This window comes from Topomyia yanbarensis, chromosome 1 (genome assembly GCF_030247195.1).
Source record: "Topomyia yanbarensis strain Yona2022 chromosome 1, ASM3024719v1, whole genome shotgun sequence".
In the NCBI taxonomy this organism is placed as follows: domain Eukaryota; kingdom Metazoa; phylum Arthropoda; class Insecta; order Diptera; family Culicidae; genus Topomyia; species Topomyia yanbarensis.
In genome coordinates this window covers 65,770,424-65,793,422 of record NC_080670.1, presented here as the reverse complement: position 1 = coordinate 65,793,422, position 22,999 = coordinate 65,770,424, and the positions used below count along the sequence as shown (strand labels likewise).

General features: G+C 38.7%; 1 protein-coding gene across 3 annotated transcripts in view; it reads right to left on the bottom strand.

The window, feature by feature from the left end:
• The window catches only part of LOC131677840 (hemicentin-1), a 446,898-nt gene that overhangs the window by 100,495 nt on the left and 323,404 nt on the right, over positions 1 to 22,999 (bottom strand). For all 3 annotated transcript variants that reach the window (XM_058957903.1, XM_058957905.1, XM_058957904.1), the window contains one exon: positions 18,287 to 18,431. In XM_058957903.1, the coding sequence (XP_058813886.1) occupies positions 18,287 to 18,431 (145 nt within the window). The remainder of the gene's footprint in view (positions 1 to 18,286; positions 18,432 to 22,999) is intronic.

The following is a 22,999-nucleotide window of genomic DNA, read 5'->3' as shown; positions in this document are numbered from 1 at the left end:
GACCATCCGGGGGCCGGTTGTGTTAGATATAATTTGTATCGAAAATGAGACTTATTTGTATTATTTTTGCATCGGAGAAATATTCAAATCGACCTCCACTAAGCCTGAAAGGATGTCGGTCGCCGGAGATTCGCATCGGCTCACGCTTCAAAGTACAGTCAGAAAAAAACCGACTCGGAATAGTGGTGGGGTATTTCGGTCGTAGTTGAATTGAATTTTTTTTCTATCACGAACGTCAACAGCAAGGTAGCGATTGCACAAAACATTAACAGTCATTCCAGTCATGTACGGAAAGTAAGACATATATTTTGAATCCACGTATCCGATCCGAGAGTCCGGATTCAGACTCTTGTCTGGATCTAAGCACCAAATCTGGGCCTGGTTCAAGTCCTGACCTGGTAAAGGGAAAAGAGGATGGGCTAGATCCAGGGACTGGTTCATTACCGGGTATTGGTCCAGATTCGGGAACTTGTCCGAATCCGGAAACTGGTCCGAATCGGGAACAACTCCAGATCCGGAAACTGATCCAGATCCGCAAGGTCCAAACTTGGGAACTGGTTGGGAGCTGTGTTGGATACGGAAACTAGGCCGGATTCGAAAACTGCTTAAAATTTTTCTTTCACTATCCAAGTTACCCTATAGAAATCCGTAATTCCGCCTATTTCTGCCAAAATTGGTGCAGATTCCGGCCTGAATTTGGGTAGAAATCCGCCAGAACTCCGGCTGGTTTGACTCGATACTAATATTATTATAGAAATCGACCGAATTATCCTACATCGTTACTCCACTGTTTACTACCTTTGCGGTAATATGAGTTTAACACAGCGATGCGCAATTGCGTTGTCTGTTACCAAAAAGGCAATAGCATCTTACCCAAAAGTAATAGAAACATGCCCGTTGGATTTTGGCTGTAGTATACAACAAACACATTTTCGCTGAGCCGTCGGACAAACAGCCCTGTTAACAAAGAGTGATTCCAAATAGCCACCAGATATTATCAGGGAATTTTCATTTTCACTTACACACGCCATATCTGAACTTTCGTCAGTACGAGGAGAAATCACTTCGAATCTTGCTACCCACTCGGGAAAAAGGTATTTCGCCGACCCTTCGAAATCATCAAGTTTGAAGAATTAAGAATTTCGAAGAAGTTTTCCAACATTTACATATAATAATTTTAGTGAAGAATTCTCTTAGAACATAGACTATGTAGAATTAATAATTCAAAAATAGTTAGTGACTTTGTGTCTTCATCATGGGTGCGTTTCGATTTCGTCTCATCATATAGTTGTGTTATAGTTGTGTCTTCAGCAACGTTGTTGATTATGTAATTGTAAACCACTTTGTTGAAAGTATGAACACTGCATGAATGACATATAAAACAATATTCAAGAAATTTTCTCAAAACCAGTCTCGTCCTCAAGACTTAGTATTTTGAGAAGACTCTATTCAACCTATTTACGAGCAGAGAAAAATGTAAATTGTTAAAAATAATAAATAAAATTTCATGGTTTTGTCCAGCCAGGCAACACTTTGCGTCGATTGCGTTCTAAAGAATTAGAAAACAAATGGTTCTTGGTTTTATGTAAAAATATAAGATTTCGCGCCGACGTACAAGCGTACACATGCGTTGCAACTATAAATAAGAACCCTTTTCCATTAACAGCAGCTCTGCAATTCTTACGAGTTAATACCAAGTAATACAAAACGGTTTTCAATAACAATATGAAGAAAATATTTTCCGGAAAAATCCTTCCAAAAAGGCAGACATTTGCTGCCTTCTATGTGAGAGCACGTTTTTGCAGCATGTACCAAAGTTAGTCAGTCTTTTGTTGCACAAATTCAAACCGTTTTTGTAGGTTGAAGCCGCGCGGCCTACAAAGTGAAACGATAAAAAAAGATCCACTAAATTGAGCGAATTATTTTAAACTGTACTTTGAGGAAACTGTCGCATTATAGTGCTGTAGTGATACAAAACGCGACATCGTAGCCGGCAAAAAAGCATTTTCATCCTTCTTTCATATCCCCAAGCGAGTAGGAGGCGGTTTTGCTATGATAGGTAACAGAGCGTCCTTCGGAAGAAAAACACGAATTGTACGAGATAAGTTCTGCAGGGGCCTGAACCGCATTCTTGCGCGCATAAAAAGAAATATCTGAAATAAAGCGTCCAACATAAATATTACGTTAGACCCAACATTATTCGTTCCTTCATTTCAGTCACTCCCGGTTTTTGCTCACAGAAGCTTCCATCGGTTTTTTTTACAGTCGACTATTGCGATGTCGGGGTGGCAAAAAATAATATCTTGTTTTTTGTGGAGGCTGAGTACTAGTTTGGTCTGGTTGTTGATGTTATCCGCAAACAGTTTCTACTCACGGCTTAAATCCGAAAAGAACTAAGGAACGGACAGGGCAAGATAAAAGCAGCCAGTTTTATGTCGCCCATTCCTACTATTTACGAGTGTGTGTACATGGCTACTGATAGGACTTGAACCGAGAAACAGAGTACGAAGAGTATGAACCAGGAACCACAGGCATGAGGTCTTAGAAACGCGATCCAGCTACCGGTAGTAAGGGAAGGAGACAACAGCTACAAGTCGCGAAAATTGCTAGCAAGCAGCGACGGGAAACGAAAAAGTTTTTTATCGCTGTATGCTTACCTTACCATTTGGAAACATTCTCGTTCGACTAAGCTGCAGCAAAGCGGAACCTCTTCATTTTTACATAGAAGAACTGACGTTCGCCAATAGGTTGTTTTTTCCATGCCATAAACCAAGAGCATACTTGAAACGATTCAGAATATATTTAAAATAAAAGTCGGTATTTTGGATGCACTCGGAATGTGAAAACACAGATGATGTTTTCGACGGTACCCCGATCAGAAGATCATGACAAAAAGTTATAAAATCTATTTTTTTGTTATTTTAACCCCTTCATGTCCATGCTGTTTATAAACAACAACGTTATAATTTTGATATAGAAAGGCTAATAACTGGTAGTATTACCTTGAAATTAAGCACTAACAGTTATAAGTATTATCAATTGATATTACAATTAGTGTGATTGGATTCCCCTGGAGCAGTGCTGCCAGGTATAGTCAATGTCTGTCTTGCCAACATTCTCGACTCACGTTCACAAAGTACAGGACAAAACAAACCAAATCGACATCGCAAAAACTCATGTGCAGAAACTTTACACATAGTTACACTGCCCATAAAAGCTTAAGAGTCCCATATGGATTTTTGTCGAAAATGAGTTATCACTGAACCACTGAATCACGGCGCGCAAATAAGATTATCAGGTTTGTACAGAAAATATCGAAAAAATGTCAAAACATGGTTGTCCCATCCATAAGGCTCAATGAAAATGTAAATCTTGAACAGCGTTTTTTTCTGCTTGCTGTTTTTCATAATAGGACTCTTATGCTTTTATGAGCAGTATAGTACGTTCATACTACGAGTCAAAACGTGTTTTAACGCTATCTTGATGATATTTTTCTTGTTGTTAATTATTATAACGTGTTTTAACTCTGTAGTGTGAACATGGTATTACTATCGAAATCTTGGACAATGATGGAAGGCAGAACTTTTGAAAATTGCCCATAATCACTCACTTGGAATGCCCAGAAAACTATATGTGGTGAACAAAACTGTTATCTGGGTTCTTGGATGTCCCAGCTCATGGAAGGTTTACGAGCAGATATCATTCGAAATTAGAGATATTTTGTTGTGTTACAGTAAAATGTGTAACTAAAATGTCCAATGGGAGTAATTAGAGACTATCGTGCTCTGCAAGAGAGGCGCATTTGATGGCTCGCTTGAAAGCAATAATTTTCCTGTCAACGAATCCTCGAAAGACCGGGTGACAGGAAAAACTAGGTAGTCGGAGAAAAAAAGTTAACCGAGTACGGTCGATAGCGTTGGTGTTTCTCCCCGCTTTGGGAAGCCGAAAAGCACGTGGACAAGGTGAGACGTTGTGCCTGAATCCGGTTGAATTCGAGGAAAAGATAGTAGATAGATTTCCCGGAAAAGGTATCTCTGTCTCGTGTAACCCGGAGCAAACTGACCGCGGATCGGTACGACAAAGTAGTGGCGTGGCCTTCGGAGAAAACCTCTCTGCCAAATGCCATACATTGCGGGCCGATTGGTGTGGTGACACGCTCGAAGAGAGTGGCGTTAAAATAATTGTAGTAGATCGCTCACCATTTGGTCCGTTATTGTGAAGGCCACACAGAACCAGGAGCTCAGTCTATGATAACTTCGTCAATAGCATCACGATTGCGAAAGATCAAGATTACGTCCGGTGGAAGGTCTGTTCACTAGCCTCCGGAGAGCTGCACGCGTGACAGGTGGGTGGCCGCCTTGGGGCATCCGATTCGCTTGAACGACACAGGAGACTGAGGAACCCTCAATGCTTGTGACATTTCACGTCGGACGATGACCGTCAGATCCAGCAGCGATTCTAGGTTTTTTTTCCGTTCCAGTTTAAAAAATATAATTAAAGATGGTCAAATTCAATTGCTCAATCACATTGATATTAATCATCTTAGATATGTCACACAGTTGGCGGATCGATCGACTTTTAAAATGTTAATAATAGACTAATTAGTTGACTTATGTCAAACCGAAACTTTCGAGGATCACTATCATTTCCGATCTCGTTTTCTGCTACCCTCTCTTCTCCCGTCTGCCGACGAACCGCTGAGGGCGTGACGCTTGGATAATCATCATCCGCCGGGTGTTTGTTAGTGCCTAGACTTATGAAGACAGGTTGCCAACGAAAGCGATATCACCTCGGGCTCGCAAAGTCAATGGCTGATTGTGGTGTTGCATGATTTTTGCCGCACGAAAGTGATTCCACCGGCTTCCAACATTTTGAGTATGAAGTGGCACAACGAAACGGCACAAAAGTGGGCGGATCACTGTCGGCTACTTACCCACGACAGCCCAAAGGGGCGCTGGATTGGCAATTATGGAGCTTGTGGACAAACCATTTTTGTCTCAACCAACGAAGTACCCCTACTCTACACCTGGTTCTTGGACCCACAAAGTATACTGGATCTGGAATACAATTGAAATTCACATAAAGTACTAAATGTAGTGATCCTTTCATCAGAGTTCAAAAGCTGATAAGTTCCTGAATCCAAAACATCCGACAATGTTCAAATCTGTTAGAAAATGTCATAGTTATGAACATTTCAATTTAGCGGGAAGTCTATTACAGTAGTAAAAATGGAAAAAATCGCAAAATAACTAAAAATTTAAAGCATTAGACTACATTCGTTTCACTATTGAGCCTATATTTATGTGTTAAATTGGTAATCACTTCTAAGTATAATCTCATTAGCTCCTCTAATTATTTTTTTTTTTGTTTCGACTGTAGAGATTATAACCTTAGGGTAATTTGCTTCTTTTTCGGGTTAGAGAAATTTCATTTGAAAAATATGTAACCCTATGTGCGGCGTTGGGAATCGAACCCAGATGAGCTGCGTACAAGGTAATCGCTTTACCAACCACGCTATGTCCTCCCCTCCCTCTAATTATTAATGAATATCTATTATTTAATTTTAAAAATCCGCTGGTGGGGTCGGATACAACCCCATGTTTATTGGTTGTAGGCTAGCGCATATATAAAGATGTGTGAGCTAGCGCATACGTGGGGATATCACTTGGTCTGCGATGCATTAATCCGCCAAATTCACCGTCACAATGCAACACAACACAAAATATATGCTCAGGAAGTTTAAATGACACCACTCAATATCATATGTAGGGGAGAGAGGGTAACAGTGGATCAGCAAGTACTATGAAACATTCGCAATAAAATAATAATGCATGGTCATAATCGTCTCATTCCCTCATATTTCACAATTTCTAATTCTTTACACGTGTTGCTGTATTTTGAGAGAGATCTGATAACTGCATCTCATTTAATGAATATTTGTTTGTTTTGTTATAGCCAGAGTAAATTTGCAATGAAAAACGCTTTTAATCCACCTAACAGTGTGATGAGACATTTCTTATAACTCTTATCACTCTCTTCGGATATTATATCGTTTGAGAACATTTAGAACTTGATGCTGCGCGATGTTTTTGATAACACATACTACATGGGATAGTGGCAGGACTCAGAGAATCGCTCAAATCAGCATAGGACAACATCAGTGCTAGAAATCTCAAACCGAATCAATGGGAAAGCGAAACAATGGCCCATAAAATAGACATACAAACGAATTATTGCTAATGCTCTGTTAATAAAATATCTAAATTCCTCAATAAATGCATTGTGGTGGGAAAACTGAATTTTCCTAAAGGGGTTATATATTGTACTAAGCCAAAAAATCGATTTTTTTTTTGAATGAATTTGAAGTTTATACTTTACTCAAATTTCCAACGCGACTGAGAACTAAGAAATCAACGCTTTTTCTTGAAAAAAGCGATACTAGCAGTGACACCATTCAAAGAAAATCAACAGTGAATATTTCCAGACTTGGTTTTATTTCCACTTGTGTTTTTTACATCCTAGATGGCATGATTCAGTGATCGAAACCCAAAACTTCATGAAGTATTTGAAATTATTAAATTAAAATTTGTGTTTGCTATTGAAATTGACAAAATGATAGTATCGCCCCTTTGGCGATTGTTTACTTTTTCGGTTCAACCTATCAGCATTGAAGTGTCGCCCATACGTTTTTTTACAATACAAATTTTACAATTGTTGGGGGTTTGGTGAAAATCGATCTTACTGTCCAAAAGGCATAATTCCGAAACCGTAATTTTTAAAGTTTTAAAATTACGCAGAATTAATTTTTCAGAAAATAGTAACAGAGTTCGTGTTTTTAGCGAATTTGTTGAGACTTTATTGTAGTCATGAATATTAACCTAAGAAAATTCACCATAAATACTTCTTGGACGATATACCGTCAAAATTATTTTATCAAATGATGCGCTTTTTATTGTTTGTAAAATTCGTCGAAGATACTAAACCTCCGAAATTGGCGGTTTCAAATTGTGTTATCTTGACCTTAAATTACTGTTTTTGAACATTTGACCTATACATATAATTGGTCATACAACAAAAATCAAATTCTCATCAAAATCGATCAGGACCTGCTAGATTCGAATGGAAATCGTCATTTTTCGTAAATTTCTCTCTACATTCGGAAAGTTTTATCCTCGTTATTAATCATATTACGTTTTCGTCTCAACTCGACGCATTCCCAAAATAAAAACCTGTTTTAATCCACCTAGTGGTGCAATTGTGTTTTTCTCATGTGTCCAGACTACGATTCCATGGCTGGTTATGTTCAATACAATGGTGGAAATGAATATTACATGTTCAGTACGATTTGCACATACGTACAATGGATCGACAGCCACGATCTTGAGATTCTATGTGATACTGAAAAATCGATGGAAACCAGCGGCGGATCATGGAGAAAGATCCGGGAGGTCCGGGTCCTGCCGAAAATTTTCAACTTGTTAAGAAATTTTAAACTAGTTTTAATTTTAAAGTAGCAACCCCTCACTGCATACTCCCACCGGGCCGGTATGATTGACGATTTTTAGAGTGATTGCATAACCTTTCTATATGAGAAAGGCAAAAATGTACCAAAGTCAAAAAAAAAAAAAAATTTTGTCGAACATTATTTTTTTTTGAGTTTACATCAAATCTCAATGTTTCATGCATTATAAAGTCATTTGGCATCAAAAATACAAATTTGATTTTGAAAATTTTTAACTTCAGTTTATATGGGAATTTGCTGTGTGATTGAACTCTTCAACTCGTAACTCCGGAACCGGGAGTCCAATCAATAAAAAAATCAATTGCAGCCGATGGGAAATTTGAACCTTTCATTTGAGACTAACTTTGTGCAAATCGATCCAGCCATCTCTGATTAACAGAGGTCACATTTTTTTCCACATACACACACATACATACACACACAGACATTTTCCGATCTCGACGAACTGAGTCGATTGGCATATGACACTCGGCCCTCCGGGTCGGGATTAGATTGACGAATTTTAGAGTGAATGAGAAAGGCAAAAACATTTTTAGCAAATCGTCGCTGTTGTGCTATCTTATGACAAGCGCCATTTTGCACATATCAGAAAAACGATTTTTAAAGTTTGAGATTGAATATCTTGAAAGCTATAAATGGTACAAACAATTCAAAGAAGACAATTAATGCTTCTATCTATTCTGTATTAATCTCTCAAATATTACGAAGATCGGTTGACTATGTTGCGAGTTTTTACTATAACTGTAAACAAAAGTCGCACTCACACGTGTCATAAGCGTGTATTGATGACAAAATTTGTATGGAGTGTCTTAATCGTGCATGGAAAATTTTCCATAGAAAAAAATCATCAATTATTAACTTTTATTCATATCTTTGGCTTCATTTGGTCTATAAACAACCGGTGCGATGCATTTTGAAGGAAATGAGTCAGTGAATCTAGAAAAAATAGTTATTTTTGGTTACAGTATTGCCAAATATGCTATATTTCCAGTTGAAAACTTAAACTGCATTTTTCTCACAATTTGCGTATTTTTCTTTTGAAAATGATTATGCCATTGTGTTTCGCAGATAGTTTTACACATAAAAACACCTTATACATCAAGATAACTTGAGCCAATCCCCAGACACAGTCTTTTGAAGCAAAAAATTAAAAATTTCTCAGCACGTTTCTCGCTATATCTCAGTAACCAAGCAGAATGTCAAAATTCTGAAAACGCCACTTTGTAGAGATTTTTTGACAAGTAATGTAGCATATCTAACTCAGTTTACCCCAAAATGGCGTTTGTCAGCACAACAGCGACGAAATGTTGAAAGTTATGCATTTTTTTGGTGAGCAGTTCTATGTTTCATAGACATTAAATCAATTTTAACTTCGCTTCCTATTAAATAAAGACCCTTATTACAGTACATCTCTACAAAAACGAGACCAATTTGAAAATAAATCTGAGGATTATGATTGATTACAGAACTCTGGAATTTTCTATTGGAATGTTTTCAGGCAGGAATTTTTTTTTTTTTCAATTTGTTTATTTGATAAGGCACGTATGCGTTAGCTTAAAGGTGCCATTTTTGCATTGTTTTACATTTTGAATTTCTTAAAACTAGGGGGTTACACATTTCAATATTATTTTGTTTTATATAATGAAACTAAAAAAAAAAACTTTACAGCTAACTTATACATATAAAAGAGGGTATAATATAATATTCGTAAGATTTGGGGGACGGGTCATTTTGTGTGTTCTTTGTATAGTAATTCACTTTATGATTTTTAGAAGGGAGATTGTAGGAGAAATTAATTATTAACTAAGCGGAACATTTTACAAGTTTATTAACTAGAAATAACTAGAAAGAGTGGTTCAAGATTAAGGGGAATTAATTAGGGCTATTTTAAAGTAGTGGTACTGTTGGGCATTTCTTAACGAGATTAAATATTGATCAACTAAAACTAAGCACTTAAGTTTTGGGAATATATTCAAGGGGAGAAGGGGATGAAGTCATACATCTGTGTATCAGAGACATGGGAGGGAGAGCGGACAAGGCTGAAGGGAGGGGGGGGGGGGGGGGGTGAGATATAAACTTTCAGTTTCCGGCATCAGGAATTAACGGCCAGGATTACAGATTCGAACGGATTGATCAACTAACACTAGAAGATAGGAGGGCACATAAGTTTTGGGAAGATATTCAAGGGGAGAAGGGGTGAAGTCATACATCTGTGTATCAGAGACATGGCAGAGAGGGTGGACAAGGCTGAACAGGGGGGGGGGATATAAACTTTCAGTTTCCGGTATCAGGAATCAACGACCAGGATTACAGATTCGAACGGATGTATCAAGTATTGGGACGCCGGGCGGTTTTCCTCGAGCCGGCAGGGGTTCCTCCAGACGATTTCGTAGTACGGCTCAGATACGGATGGGGAACACACCGCGCTGCGTGTGTGATGTTGTACTGTAGATCTCGTGTTGTTGGTTCATTCGACAGATGTTTTGTCTCGTCTTGGAGTCGTATCAAACCATCGTTGGGGTACGGTAGGCGGAAGAGGGCACTTCTGGGAATAATAAGAGAAAAGATAGGGGCATTTAAATTTGGATATTGATGGTTTTGAGGAACGTGTATATAAGGGACATGTAGAGAATATCGCGGCTTGCTAGTACATCTCGAACCGGGACATTGGGTGATCTTCCTCGGGCCCGAAGGGAATCGAATAGTTGAGATCTGGCAGAACAGTACTCGGCGCATGCCCAGACAACATGTTCGATTTCGTGATAACCGTCGCCACAAGCGCAGATACCGCTATCCACGAGCCCAATACGCCGGAGATGTGCGTCCAGCGTGTAGTGATTGGACATGAGCCGAGACATCACGCGAATGAAATCCCGACCCACATCCATCCCTCTGAACCAAGGTTTCGTCGATACCTTAGGGATTATCGAATGTAGCCACCTTCCCAGTTCACCATTGCTCCATGAAGTTTGCCAACTTTCGAGGGTTCTCTGATGAGTGATACTGAAAAATTCGCTGAAGCTAATTGGTCTTTCATATATGTCACCTTGTAAAGCGCCCGCCTTAGCTAAAGAGTCCGCTTCTTCATTACCTGGAATGGAGCAATGCGAGGGAACCCAAACTAAGGTAATCTTGTACGATCTTACAGACAAAGCACGCAGGCGCTCCCAGATTTTCCCCAGAAAATATGGAATGTGCTTTCTAGGTTTCATTGAACGAAGAGCCTCGATTGAGCTGAGGCTATCCGAGACAATAAAGTAATGATCGGTGGGCAAAGTATCAATGATCCCAAGGGTATACTGAATAGCAGCAAGTTCTGCGACGTAAACTGAAGCAGGATCATTGAGTTTGAATGAGGCGGTGAGGTTTTGATTGAATATACCGAAGCCAGTGGAGCCGTCGAGGCTTGACCCGTCGGTGTAAAACATCTTGTTGCAGTCGACTTCTCGAAATTTACTATGAAAGATGCTTGGGATCACTTGCGGACGTATGTGATCCGGGATTCCACGAATCTCGTCTTTCATGGATGTGTCGAAGAATACAGTTGAATCAGAAGCATGAAAGAGATTGACACGGTTGGGATAGTATGAAGAAGGATTGATATTTTGTGCCATGTAATCGAAGTACAAGGACATAAATTGGGTTTGAGAATTGAGCTCGACAAGCCTTTCGAAATTTGCAATTACTAACGGGTTCAAGATATCGCATCGGATGAGCAATCGATATGAGAGTTCCCAAAATCGATTTTTCAGCGGAAGGACGCCCGCCAGCACTTCGAGACTCATCGTATGGGTCGAGTGCATGCAACCCAAAGCAATACGCAAACAACAATATTGGATTCGCTCTAGTTTGATGAAATGTATGTTCGCAGCGGAGCGGAAACAGAAACTCCCGTACTCCATCACCGACAATATTGTTGTTTGGTACAGCCTGATCAGGTCTCCTGGGTGGGCACCCCACCATGTTCCGGTTATTGTACGGAGAAAGTTGATCCTTTGCTGGCACTTCTGTTTCAGATACCTAATGTGACATCCCCAGGTTCCTTTAGAGTCGAACCAGACCCCGAGATATTTGAAAGTTGAAACCTGAGCAATAGTTTGACCCATTAATTGAAGCTGTAGTTGCGCTGGTTCACGCTTCCTTGAAAATACGACTAGCTCAGTTTTCTCCGTGGAGAACTCGATACCTAGCTGGAGGGCCCAAGCAGACAAATTGTCCAAGGTATCTTGCAATGGTCCTTGCAGATCGACGGCTTTGGGACCTGTAATAGAGACCACACCGTCATCTGCAAGCTGCCTTAGCGTGCAGGAATTGACAAGACATTCGTCAATGTCATTCACGTAAAAGTTATAGAGAAGGGGGCTTAGACATGAGCCCTGGGGAAGACCCATGTAGCTAATTCGTGATGTCGATAAATCACCATGCGAAAAATGCATATGTTTTTCAGACAGCAAGTTTAGCAAAAAGTTGTTTAGAGTCGGTGAAAGACCATGCTGGTGCAGCTTCTCAGAAAGAATTTTGATAGAAACTGAATCAAAAGCCCCCTTTATATCTAGGAAAACTGATGCCATCTGCTCTTTGCTAGCATAAGCCATTTGAATTTCTGTTGAGAGCAACGCAAGACAATCGTTCGTCCCTTTGCCTTTGCGGAAACCAAATTGTGTATCTGACAGTAAGCCATTTGCTTCAACCCAATTATCGAGGCGAAACAAGATCATTTTCTCGAACAACTTTCGGATACAGGACAGCATCGCAATCGGTCGATACGAGTTGTGGTCGGAGGCCGGTTTTCCTGGTTTTTGAATGGCGATGACCTTCACTTGCCTCCAGTCATGAGGGACAATATTACCCTCAAGAAACTTATTAAATAAATTCAACAAGCGTCTCTTGGCAGAGTCTGGCAGATTCTTTAACAAGTTGAATTTGATTCTGTCTGGCCCTGGGGCTTTATTGTTACATGATAAGAGAGCAAGTGAGAACTCCACCATCGAAAACGGTGTTTCGTTCGCGTTATTGTGAGGGGACGCGGCGCGGTAGATCTTCTGTGCCGGGGCGGAATCCGGACAAACCTTCTTGGCAAAATCGAATATCCAACGGTTTGAATATTCCACGCTCTCATTAGTACTGTTTCGGTTTCGTAAGCGTCGGGCCGTACTCCAAAGAGTGCTCATCGATGTTTCTCTCGTTAGTCCGTCGACGAACCGGCGCCAGTAGCTACGTTTTTTGGCTTTTATCAAACTCTTCATGCGCGTTTCCGCCATCGCGTACTGTCGGTAGCTAGCTGGCAGCCCGTCGTCCCGGAAGGTCTTATACGCAGCGGCCTTCTCCGCGTACACGTCTGAGCACTCTTTGTCCCACCATGGATTGGGAGGACGCCCGCGTGAATTCGCGTCTGGTACGCGTTTAGTCTGAGCTTGAATCGCGGTATCGAGAATCAAGCCAGCCAGGAACCCGTACTCTTCCTCCGGAGGAAGCTCTTGTGTCGATTCTACTTTTTCGGATATCGCGGACGCGTAGCTCTTCCAATCAATATTTCGTGTGAGGTCATACGAAACATTGATTGTATTCGGTGGCCCTGAACCGTTAGCAATATTAATTACGATTGGCAGATGGTCGCTGCCGTGGGGATCAGAGACTACCTTCCACATGCAATCTAACCGCAGCGATGTCGAGCAGAGGGACAGGTCTAAGGCGCTCGGACGCGCTGGAGGGGCAGGAATCCGTGTCATTTCACCCGTATTCAAAATAGTCATATTGAAGTTGTCGCAAAGCTCATGGAGTAGGGTAGATCGATTATCGTCATGAAGGCAACCCCATGCCGTGCCGTGGGAGTTGAAGTCACCTAAAACTAGCCTCGGTGCGGGAGGAGTTCCGCAATATCGCAAAGCCGTCGGTGGCTAACTGAGGCTCTAGGGGGGATGTAGGTGGAAGCAATGCAAAGGTCTTTGCCTTTAATTCTGGTTTGGCAAGCGACAACTTCAATGCCTGGTGTCGAGGGGAGGTCGATCCGATTGAAAGAATAGCACTTTTTGATCCCCAAAAGTACTCCTCCGTAAGAGTCTTCTCGATCCAAGCGAATAATATTAAAATCGTGGAAGTGTAGGGTTATTTCTGAAGTGAGCCATGTCTCGCATAGGGCAAATGCATCGCATTTCAAATTATTTAGTAAGATTTTAAACGAATCGATTTTCGGGATAATGCTTCTGCAATTCCACTGTAGAACAGTGATTAAATCGTTGACCTCGTTCGATGAATTAGCCATCGAAGGATACAATCGCTGAAAGAAGGGGCCATTTCGCAGTGAACTGCATCAAAAATGTTTTTACTGCGGGGAGAAAGCTTATCAAGATACTTTTAAGGGGGTCAGAAATGTTTAACGCTGTAAGAATACGGTCCACAATGTCAGAGAAATTTATTAAGCCAGCACTGTTTTCTTTCTCTGGCTGAGATATGGGAACACTTGGGGTTTTTGATGTTCCTGGAAGTGCTGGGAACTCCTTTTCTGAGCTCAGGTTACTGAGACCGGGAGCGACTTGCTTCGGTTTTGCACCAGTACTTCCTTGAGTAGTTATTTTAGGGGGACCATGAAGAGACACCTTCTGGCCTTTACGACGAAGCTTGGAAGAGGAAATGTTCTTCCTTTTTCTACTACTTCTAGGCACAGCAGAAGATGTTCCCTCCTGGGGTTCATCACAGTCGCCTTCGTCAGTAGACAAGTTGGTATAGATGTTCGTAGAGACAGGTGGCGTAGCTATCTTAAGCATTTCTGCAAAAGATCGCTTAGAGCGTCCCTGAAGGGAACGCTTAAGATTCTCCTCGCGCTGTTTGTACGCGGGACATGAAGGGAGATCATGTGGGTTTCCCCCACAGTAGAGACACTTTTCGACATCTCTACCACAGGAATCATCCGCATGATTCCCACCGCATTTCCCACAGCGGACTTTATTGCTACAATGGGAGGCTGTGTGTCCCAATTGTTTGCAATTAGTACAGTTCATGACCCGCGGCACAAAGAGGCGAACAGGTAGACGAACCTTGTCAAAGAGGAGGTAATTGGGCAGGGCAGAGCCGGCGAAGGTCACCCGATAAGAGTCTGAGTTGACGTATATTTTCTTGCCGTCAGCTGCGACTGATGCTGAATGCAAACGTTTGCATTCCAGTATCTTCACTGGCTTAAGCATGGGGTCTTTGAAACAGCCAGTCCCATATTTTAGCAGGTCCTCGCAATTCAGACTCGAATCGGAAACGACCCCACTGACTTCAACCCTGCTAGCTGGAATATAAACCCGGTACTCCTTCGTAAAGGGCTCGTAGCCAGCAATATCGTTTGCCTGAGTAGAACTGTTAACCACCACCCGAAGCTTATCAGGGCGAATTTTCGATATTTCTGTCACGGCCGAATACCGATCCGTCAGAACTCGAGAAATCTGCAACAGATTCAAACACTTTTTTTCTTTGGTCCGGAAGAAGATCACAAATGGCCCGGTGGCCGAGCTCGGATATACCTTGAGCCGGGGAGCCGATTTTATTTCGACGTCCATCTCACCTTGAGATGAACCGCCGTCCGGGGAAGTCATTTTTGCACGGGCCTATTGCCCAGTGCACGTTATTAAGACAACCAAGAAGGGGAAACGAAAACTAATACTTAGCTTGTGTATGTAACGGTATCCAGACGGCTTACTAAAAGAACACTGCTTCACTTCACTGACCGGCTAACGGTACTCAGAAACAGAAACACAAAAGAAGGGAAAAATAATGAAACCTCAACTAGGCGTAGAGTGTGCCAATAACCTTGAACGCGGATTAACACTATTTGTCGCTATAGAGTGTACGGACCGATGACAAAAGACTTCTATCTCGACTGAGTGCTCGATAACGAATGACAGGCAGGAATTTGATATTGATGCAATTAGACAACTGTGAAATCAAGACCAATAGAACAGTTACATATCAGGACCCCATTCCGTCAATTTATCAAAAGTCCTCATGATGTTTACAACAACAGGTTATCAATCTACGGATCAGATAATTGTTTTTGTTATATTGAATTAAATCAGTCTGCATCAATAAATTTTCAACTTTAATACATTTTTTTTTGGGTTGGGGTGGGGGGGTTGTATGGTGTTAAATACCAAAACCTTCTCTTGGCTACGCCGTTGCTTGGAGTTATTTATTTCGCTTTTCATTTTCCGATATGTTTCAGATCGATCCGATGGTCATAAGTTAGAAAAATTGCAGTCAGAAGGTTCGCACAAATGAACATTTTTACACAGATAAGTTATCAAGTTCCTTCCAGACAACTTGGAAGTGTTCGGTGATTATTTCTAGCGGTTGTAGATAGAAAAACGAAATACAAAATTCGATTTATCGAAATAAGGTTTGGCTTATTTCAATCGATTATTACTATAGTGAACAATAAATAGGCGACAAACAGTAATTCACAAACAACAAGCCATAACTTTTAAAGTATTCAAAATAGATATTTGAAGTCTTCAGTAAAGTTATTCGCAAAAGTAAGAGCTACAAAATTGCTGAAGACATCATTTCGATATAATCACTTCCAAGAAAATTTGTGAAAATATCTCACTCATAGGGGGATTAATCAGCAAAAGCACAATACCAAAAGAAAGGGCATATTGCCTCCATTATATTCTCCGAAAATACTATTGATCTAAAATAAGCCGTTTTGGCGTTAATAATAGATTACATGTTTTTGGTCATATTTCTGGCAATGGGAAATGATAAAAATCTTTCGTCTGCATTTAATGTTAAATATCTCTGTTGATAATAGTCCGATTTCGACAAACTTTAGCTTGTTCGAAAGGTATTCGTTAAAGCTGTCTAAAAACATATAAATTGTTAATCTGTGTTGTCGATTTCGGCAGATAATTCAAAAAAACTGCAAAAAACGCCATTTTTACACATTCAAACATTCATATCTTGGAAAATAAACATCAGAATCAAAAAAAATTAATAGCGTTCTTACTGTTTTATAGTTCTTTCATTTCAAATTGGTTTGGATAAGATCGGTTCAGCCATTGCTGAGAAACACGAATGAGAATTTGTCCGTTACATACACACACAGACACACACACAGACATTGTCCCAAATCGTCGAGCTGAGTCGAGTGGTATATAAGACTCGGCCCTCTGGGCCTCGGAAAAAATCTTGAAAGTTTGAGCGAATTCTATACATTTCTTTTATAAGAAATGTAAAACATTATTCCATTTTTATGAGTTACCATCCATTGAATAAATATTTAGTCCATTGTTATTTATAGCAAATTTTATGCTCAACATTTGCCGCGAACAAAGTTTTTTAGTAACTTGTCATGGTTCTGTGTAATTTCACAATTTTCGTAAATAGACCCATTGGGTAACTGTGAAACGATGACGTATGGGGAACAGTGGAATTTTCTTGTTTTTGTGGTCTGTCTTAAAATGTGAATGGGTTCCGATTTTCCACAGTAAATACAAATTGGTAAATAGTGCAAAATTCGTAAATTTGGACAAGTTTTGTAGAAATTGTCGCTACTTTCAGGATTGCAGCTAATATGCATATATGGTAGTCCTATGTTACGCGATAATATAGTGATTTCTTTGGTAAACAAGTGATTTTCGCCTCAATATAACTTTAATTCGAAGCGTTGGGATAATTCTTCGTCAAAAAAAAGAAAAGAATTTACAAATAGGATATTTCACTATAGACGACGTCGTGTTTCATATTTCCTACCCATGGGGCACAATGGTACATTTTACCACCGACTGTTTATTACCCACAAAAAGTTATTTCCGGTGAGTTTTACCAGTTGGAAAAATATATGTATTACCTTATAACAGAGTGGTACTATGTACCACTTTTGGATACCCAAATATCATGCATTATCATCAAATTTAAATTGTAGAAAAAATGTGTTTCGCTGTTACCCCCTCTCCCCTATGTGTTCTACAATTTTGATATAATCAACCAAATAAGTTTCAAAAGCAACTGAAATCTTCGCTCTATAAACATAAAAAAAATCTCGTCTGCTCGACTAGAAAAACCAGTTTGAATGTGCTGTAATCGCATATTATTTTCGGAACATTTTAAAAAAAATGATGAAAAATTGCGTTTGTCTCCAGTACGTCAGGATGGGTTTTTTTGAGCATCTGGAAAATAATTGTAATTAGTCTTTGAAGTTCGACAGCAGGTTGTGTGATTAATGCAGCCCTAAACTGCAAAAAGGAAATCATTGAAATGCTTCTAGTAACAACAAAATTTAAAAAGCACGGTTCGATTGCGACAGTGGCAAGATAATATTAACTGATCGTTTGAGCAGCAGACCTAATTATTCAAATTAGTAATTTCCATTTCGTTGCTCTTTTGCCATACATATCTACTTGGAAAGGAATATAGAAACAGAGCCCATATTCATGAGTTTTTTTATCGGTGTTCCGCCCATTGAACGAAACAATTTCGAGCTCATTGAATGGAAATAATTTCTTAAAAGAAAGGGGAAATTGTACCGCTTCCGTACACAATCTTTCAATTTTCCACCTCCCTTTGATTTTATGTTATCGATTCTGAGAAAAAAATACATCAGATATCTGGCGCACATAATGAATATTTCTTCTCACGAACCAACCGGTGTCCCGCAAACGATGATAATGATGCTTTCAAAGGTGAACAGGAAATTGGTGGAAAAGAATAAAAAATAAGGATCTTTTTTTTCTTTCTTTTGCCATATTGCCACCTCAGTGAATCTACTATTGAAAATATACTTACAATGTACCACGAGCCTCCATTTGTCCTCTATGGCGCTGTCGGGGATGAGTGGGTTCTCCGCTCGGCAGGTCAGATACTTCCCGTCATCCTCCACAGTTGGTGTGAATGAGAGGACACTCAACGATTGGTTTCCGGTTTCGGCGAACTGGCGAATAAAAGAAGCGAAAGTATGGTTACTTAAATTCTCAAGAAACGATGTTTTCAAATGTTATGCTCTAAGTTTTGCTTTTGTTTGTTGTTTCGCTAATCTAATAAACGTTATATACTCCTCCTCCTATCTACACACGTCATTACATTCAAACGACACATCTGGTGGAACTGTTGATATGAGAGTTCCCCACAATCCGATTAGAATGATATAACAAAAACCTGTTTGAATTCATATAACGTGGTGCACTTGTGCCTTTCTAAATCAACAAAAGTAGAAGTCAAAGGTTGCTTGTGTTCATTATAAATTTTTAAATGTAGGGGAAAGCGGACACAGAATCGTCGCCTTCTCCAACATTTCATAATTTTTCATTCTTACATATATTTCTATATTTTGGCAGACTTCTGATAACTCTAGCTCTTTTATTGAATATTTGTTTGCCTTGTAATAGCCAGACTAAATTTGTAATGAAAAACATTTTCCAAATTTTATGAGCTGCCGTTTTTTAAATAAATTTTTCGTCTATTTTTATTTTAGCGATTTTATGCTCCACATTTGGCACGAGCCAAGCTTTTTGCTAACTTGTAATGGGTCTGTGTTATTTTACTATTTACATAAATAGATCCATTGGGCAACTGTGAAACGATGACGTTTTTTTTTGTTTTTGTGATCCATCTTAAAATATTAATAAGCCTACCGAATCTCCGCAATAAATACTACTCAACTAGTTGAAAATTTGTCATTTAGGGTAAGCTTTGTGGAAACTATCTCTTAATACAGCATTGCAGATTATATATATGGTCGGATTTTTCGTGATGATATCGCAATTTCTTTCGAAAGCTAACGGTATCCGCCTCAACATAACTTTAATTAGAATCGTTAGGGTCTTTGCTCGTAATGTTTAAAGAATTAAATTCACAAGTAAAATATTTTACTACAGAGGACGAAGTGTTTTATAGTTGCCAACCATGGGGTACACTGATGCATTTTAAGATCGACGGTTTATAACCCTTAAAAGTTATTTTTCGTGAATTCTACCAGCTGGATAATATATATATATATATATATATATATATATATATATATATATATATATATATATATATATATATATATATATATATATATATATATATATATATATATATATATATATATATATATATATATATATATATATATATATATATATATATATATATATATATATATATATATATATATATATATATATATATATATATATATATATATATATATATATATATATATAACGCAGTGAAACTATGTAAATGCGACTTTTGGCTACACAAATAACATATATTCTCATACAAAATAAATCGTGAAAAACATGTTTTTCACTGTAACCCCCACTCCCTTATAGTGCATTGTTGTTATTCATGAAAACTAGAATCCAAATCAATATTCGAGTTCTAAAATATTGTGAAAAAGAAAGATTGAATCGAAAACTTGAACCATCACTACCATCGGCGGCTTTAGACTAAGTTTGTCCGTCAAGGTCTACTGGTGGAAGAAGAAAGGTACTGTCTGCGGGACTCTTTATGCCCAAATGAAACGCATACAGTCGTTCACGAAAATGTTTCGAAACAGCCGCCTAATACTCCAAGGCGGTTACACTGAATATAAAAATCTGTTTTTATCCACCTGGTGATGCAATTGCGCCGAAACTATATTTCCTTGTTTTTACATTTCTTATAAAAGAAATGTATAGAATTCGCTCAAACTTTTAAGATTTTTTCCGAGGCCCGGAGGGCCGAGTCTTATATACCAATCGACTTCGCTCGACGATTTGGGACAATGTCTGTGTGTGTGTGTGTCTGTGTGTGTGTGTGTGTATGTAACGGACAAATTCTCATTCGTGTTTCTCAGCAATGGCTGAGCCGATCTTATCCAAACCAATTTTAAATGAAAGAACTAAAAAACAGTATGAACGCTATTAATTTGTTTTTGATTCTGATGTTTAGTTTCCAAGATATGAATGTTTGAATGCGTAAAAATGGCGTTTTTTGCAGTTTTTTGAAATTATCTGCCGAAATTGACAATATAGATTAACAATTTATATGTTTTTGGACAGCTTTAACGAATACCTTTCGAACAAGCTATAGATTGTAGAAATCGGACTATTATCAAAAGAGATATTTAACATTGAATGCGGACGAAAGATTTTTATCATTTCCCATGGCCAGAAATATGACCAAAAACATATAATCTATTATTAACGCCAACACGGCTTATTTTAGGTCAATAGTATCTTCGGAGAATTTAATGGAGGTAATATGGCCTTTCTTCTGGAATTGTGCTTTTGGTGATTAATCCCCCTATGAGTGAGATATTTTCACAAATTTTCTTGGAAGTGATTATATCGAAATGATGTCTTCAGCAAATTTGTAGCTCTTACTTTTGCGAATAACTTTACCAAAGACTTTAAATATCTATTTTGAATACTTTAAAAGTTAGGGCTTGTTGTTTGTTGATTACTCTTTGTCGCCTATTTATTGTTCAATATAGTAATAATCCATTGAAATAAGCCAAACATTATTTCGATAAAACGAATTTTGTATTTCATTTTACTATCTACAACCGCTACAAATAATCACCGAACACTTCCAAGTTGTCTGGAAGGAACTTGATACCTTATCAGTACAAAAATGTTCATTTGTGCGAACCTTCTCACTGCAATTTTTCTAACTTATAACCATCGGATCGATCTGAAACATATCGGAAAATGAAAAGCGAAAAAAATAACTCCAAGCAACGGCGTAGCCAAGAGAAGGTTTTGGGGTTTAACACCGTACAACACCCCCCACCCCCCACAACACCCAAAAAAAATATTGGATTGAAGTTGAAAATTTATTGATGCAGACTGATTTAATTCAATATTACAATAACAATTATCTGATCCGTGGATTGATAACCTGTTGTTGTTAACATCATTAGGACTTTTGATAAATTGTCGGAATGGGGTCCTGATATGTAACTGATCTATTGGTTTTGATTTCACAGTTGTCTAATTGCATCAATATCAAATTCCTGCCTGAAAACATTCCAATAGAAAATTCCAGAGTTCTGTAATCAATCATAATCCTCAGATTTATATTCAAATTGATCTCGTTTTTGTAGAAATGTATTGTAATAAGGTTCTTTATTTAATAGGAAGCGAAGTTAAAATTGATTTAATGTCTATGAAACATAGAACTGCTCACCAAAAAAATGCATAACTTTCAACATTTGCCAAAAATGTTTTTGTCTTTCTCATTCACTCTAAAATTCGTCAATCTAATCCCGACCCGGAGGACCGAGTGTCATATGCCAATCGACTGAGTTTGTCGAGATCGGAAAATGTCTGTGTGTATATGTATGTGTGTATGTGGAAAAAAATGTGACCTCAGTTTCTCAGAGATGGCAGGGCCGATTTACACAAAGTTAGTCTCAAATGAAAGGTACAACCTTCCCATCGGCTGTTATTGAATTTTTTATTGATTGGACTTCCGGTTCCGGAGTTACGAGTTGAAGAGTGCAATCACACAGCAAATTCTCATATAAACTGAAATGAAAAATTTTCAACATCAAATTTGTATTTTTGATGCCAAATGACTTTAAAATGCATGAAACATTGAGATGTTTGACAAAAATTGACTTCTTTGGACTTTGGTACATTTTTGCCTTTCTCATATAGAAAGGTTATGCAATCACTCTAAAAATCGTCAATCATACCGGCCCGGAGGGAGTATGCAGTGAGGGGTTGCTACTTTAAAATTAAAACTAATTTAAAATTTCTTAACAAGTTGAAAATTTTCGGCTGGACCTGGACCTCTCGGATCTTTCTCCATGATCCGCCGCTGGTTTCAAGCGATGTTTCAGTATCACATAGTATCTCAAGATCGTGGCTGTCGATCCATTGTATGTATGTGCAAATCGTACTGAACATGTAATATTCATTCCCACCATTGTATTGAACATAACCAGCCATGGAATCGTAGTCTGGACAAATGAGACAAGCACAATTGCACCACTAGATGGATTAAAACAGGTTTTTATTTTGGGAATGCGTCGAGTTGAGACGAAAACGTAATATGATTAATAACGAGGATAACACTTTCCGAATGTAGAGAGAAATTTATGAAAAATGACGATTTCCATTCGACTCTTGCAGGTTCTGATCGATTTTGATGAGCATTTGATTTTTGTTGTATGACCAATTGTATGTATAGGTCAAATGTTTAAAAACAGTAATTTAAGGTCAAGATAACATCATTTTGAAACCGCCAATTTCGGAGGTTTAGTATCTTCGATGAGTTTTACAAACGTTAAACAGCGCATCATTTGATAAAACAATTTTGACGGTAATTGTCCAAGAAGTATTTATGGTGAATTTTCTCAGGTTAATATTCAGGACTACAATAAAGTCGCAACAAATTCGCTAAAGACACGAACCTTGTTACTGTTTTCTGGAAAATAATTCTGCATAATTTTAAAACTTCAAAAATTATGGTTTCGGAATTATGCCGTTTAGACAGTAAGATCAATTTTCACCAAACCCCCGC